At 48.4% G+C, this 2,949-nt stretch overlaps 1 protein-coding gene across 1 annotated transcript; it reads left to right on the top strand.

Moving 5' to 3' along the window:
• The first annotated feature begins 253 nt into the window (after nucleotides 1-253).
• LOC148018541 (uncharacterized) lies at nucleotides 254-2,323 on the top strand. Its single transcript, XM_087662250.1, has one exon. It carries the CDS (start codon nucleotides 580-582, stop codon nucleotides 1,777-1,779), a length of 1,200 nt encoding a protein of 399 aa, XP_087518376.1. The 5' UTR covers nucleotides 254-579; the 3' UTR covers nucleotides 1,780-2,323.
• Nucleotides 2,324-2,949: the final 626 nt, after the last annotated feature.

Genomic DNA, 2,949 nt, shown 5'->3' with positions numbered 1-2,949 from the left:
CGATGAGTTATGTCACTATAGGATGGGGCACTAACCTTGCGTCTCGACGCTCATTGGCTCAACGTTTGGCAAGTAGTATCTCGATGAAGAATGACATCGACAGTCGCATGTGGAAAAGAATTGTGTGTACAAAAGGGCTGAGGGGCTCTAGTTAAGGTTGTCCATGGATGGATAAAGGGTGTGCGAGGCAGATCGGACGGTGGGCAAGCGTGCGCTTATCTAGAGAGGAGGGGCTTTAACTCTATAAAAGCGGACATGGGGTACTAGGGTAGGGAAAGAGGGAGACAAGGGCGGTTAGGTAGCAGTGTGTGTGAGAGACTGATTAAAGTGCAAGGGCGAGCGACTGCAGCTTTCGTACAGGCTGGGTTGCAGTTTGCGTGTGCGGTAGGAGAGAAGAGACTCGAGAGCGAGCAGCTTGAAGAGAGGGAGTCAGCCGCGTATCGTAAGACAGGGATCAAGCTGCATGCTGGTGAGGAAGGTTAAGGAGATCCAGAGAGAGAGAGAGAGAGGGGGAGAGAGGAGTCTGTGTGCGCGCGCGAGCGAACGGCGGGTTGTCTGGGATTCGTAGCGCGGCTGAGAATGCGTGTGGCGAGAGGCTGGATTAAGCCGACGTGGAGAGCTGTCTGCGGTTTGATATGTGCGGCTTCTCTGGCGGTCAACGTGGTACTGCTGTGGCCACGTCTCACTCTCCTCGCGTCTGCCTTCATATCTCACCTCCCCTCCATCGCCTCCTGCCTCCCTTTGCTCCTCGGCTACCTCACCCGGCCCGATCTTCTGTCTTGGCTTGTTGCCCGCTCCCACCTCTACGTCCTCCTCAACCTCATCCTCATGCGCATCCTTTACCGCTCTGGCATCCTCAGCCGCCCCCCTCCATCCCCTGCTGCACCTGCCTTTGCTCTCGGCAACACTAGTTGTATACCTAAGAAGCAACACCTGTCTGCCATCCATTTATCACTTCCCGATCATGACGATCTAATACAAGCTAAGGACCATGAACTACTTAGTCACGTTCACCACAGCAAAGTCCGGCACTATCCGCACGCTGACCTAACTGCTGCCTCCTTCTCCTCCCGCGACGCATCATCTTGCGTTGATCATCAGGCAGTCGACCCGATGGTCCTTGTTGTAGATTTGGCGGCTAAGAAGGGGGCTCTGCAAAAGTCGATAGGCGCTGTGCCGGAGGTTCATAATCAGCTGCTAGGAATGAAGAGTAATAGGTCGAAGCAGAAGCAGGAGCAGAAGCAATCTGGCTGTCCACATGATGAGGTGGCCCTCGCAGCCACGGCAGTCCCCGAGCAGATCAAGAATATAATGACCACAAAGAAGGACAAGATCTGCAACAAGAGGCCTAGCCTCTTCAGCATAGAGCCGCTCAGTAACACCATGACCGAGGGAGACCGGCTGGATGCACAGCCCCTTCCTGACAAGAAGATGACCAGATCCTACACCGTTAATAACAAGGCTGCTTCTTCTCCGTTCTCAGACTCGGCCTCTGCTGGTCCCTCTTTTCAGCGCTCTGCAAGCGAGGCCCGCCGCAATAAAGTATTAGCTGCAGCCCATTTCTCCAATGCTAATTGTAGCATTAATGGCACGGATCGCAACAGTATGGAGAACAAGCCCAGCTCTCTCATTCATTCTGGTGATCCCTATTATGACCTCAGCATAGAGGAGTTCAAAGAGACAGTGGAAACCTTCATCTCCAAATTCCAGAAGAAGCTCTCCATGCAGCGGCAGGATTCTTTCAATCGTCTTCTTGGCCTTGTCAACGGCATACAATAGTACTTATAGCTGCTAATCTCTGTTAAAGCAGATATCGTATAGAGACATTCGAGGCATATTCGCTTGTATTATTAAAATACAAGCGATAAGCATAATTTGCAGCTTCTAATGATCAGCGGGGAACGCCGGAAATCATCCCCTGATCACACGGGGCTTATCATGATTCATTGTCGCTTTGTAAATACTGCACAAACGCGCCCCCAGATCATTTATCCGACCCACATAATCCCTGCTCTGTAGCATCACAGCTTGTAATGATTAACGGGCATCATTCCCTGATCACATAGGGCTTATAGTAACTCACTGTAATTGCTTTGTAAATACTGCACGAACGCCCCTGTACATGATATATCCCACGTGGGTGCTTAGATAGCTGCCCACAAAGTCGGATTTCAGTCCATTAAACCTGATCCGTCTGAGATCAACTGTTAGTGTTGGTGTCAAATCTGGCATTAATTAAAATTAGCCTTCGATTTATTTGATGGTGAAAAAGAGTTATCGTCCTTATATTGGACCTACACTTGGCTATTCATGGTGAATCTGGGATTAATGAAAGAGTAGTAGTCGATTCACTTTGTTTGACTCACGACGAGTCACAAGTCTATTGTCCAGAGTCTGATAGTCATGCCAACTATTCTGCTCATGGGTCCTGACTCCTCGTGTCGCGACGCAACGGGTCCTTGTATTTCAGGCCCCAGGGACCAGGAACCAGGGCATACTAAAGTTGATGGAAAGTGAAGAATTAGTTTATTTATTAAAAACAAGGTGACATAGTCAAGGGGGACTTGCGTAATAGTGTTTTAAGAGGAAGAGGAGATAGTGACTAGTCCTAGAAATTTTTGTAGGGAAAATAAGGAAGCAAGAAAGCAAAGGACTGAATATTATGATCTGGTTTGTAAGAGTTGTCGCATGAAAAAAAGTTTGGGAAATCATTAATGCACTTTTTTCCATTCAGATAAGCAAAGAAATATTTACATCACCCTTTTAGGCATTTCAGGTCATTGGCCATTGACCAGGATACAGAATCAGGGCATTGAGCTTAGCTTTTTGCCAAAAAGTTTGAAAATCCAGTGCTCTGAATCTACAATTCTAAGTATCATAACCAGTTCAGCATGAAGGGACTCAGACCAATTCACTAGGTTGGTGACTTGGGCACTTCTGAAAAGTATA

This window comes from Lygodium microphyllum, chromosome 21 (assembly GCF_053477565.2).
Source record: "Lygodium microphyllum isolate KBCC chromosome 21, Lygodium_microphyllum_v1.1.10, whole genome shotgun sequence".
Lineage (NCBI taxonomy): Eukaryota > Viridiplantae > Streptophyta > Polypodiopsida > Schizaeales > Lygodiaceae > Lygodium > Lygodium microphyllum.
This window is presented reverse-complemented; position numbering and strand designations above follow the sequence as displayed.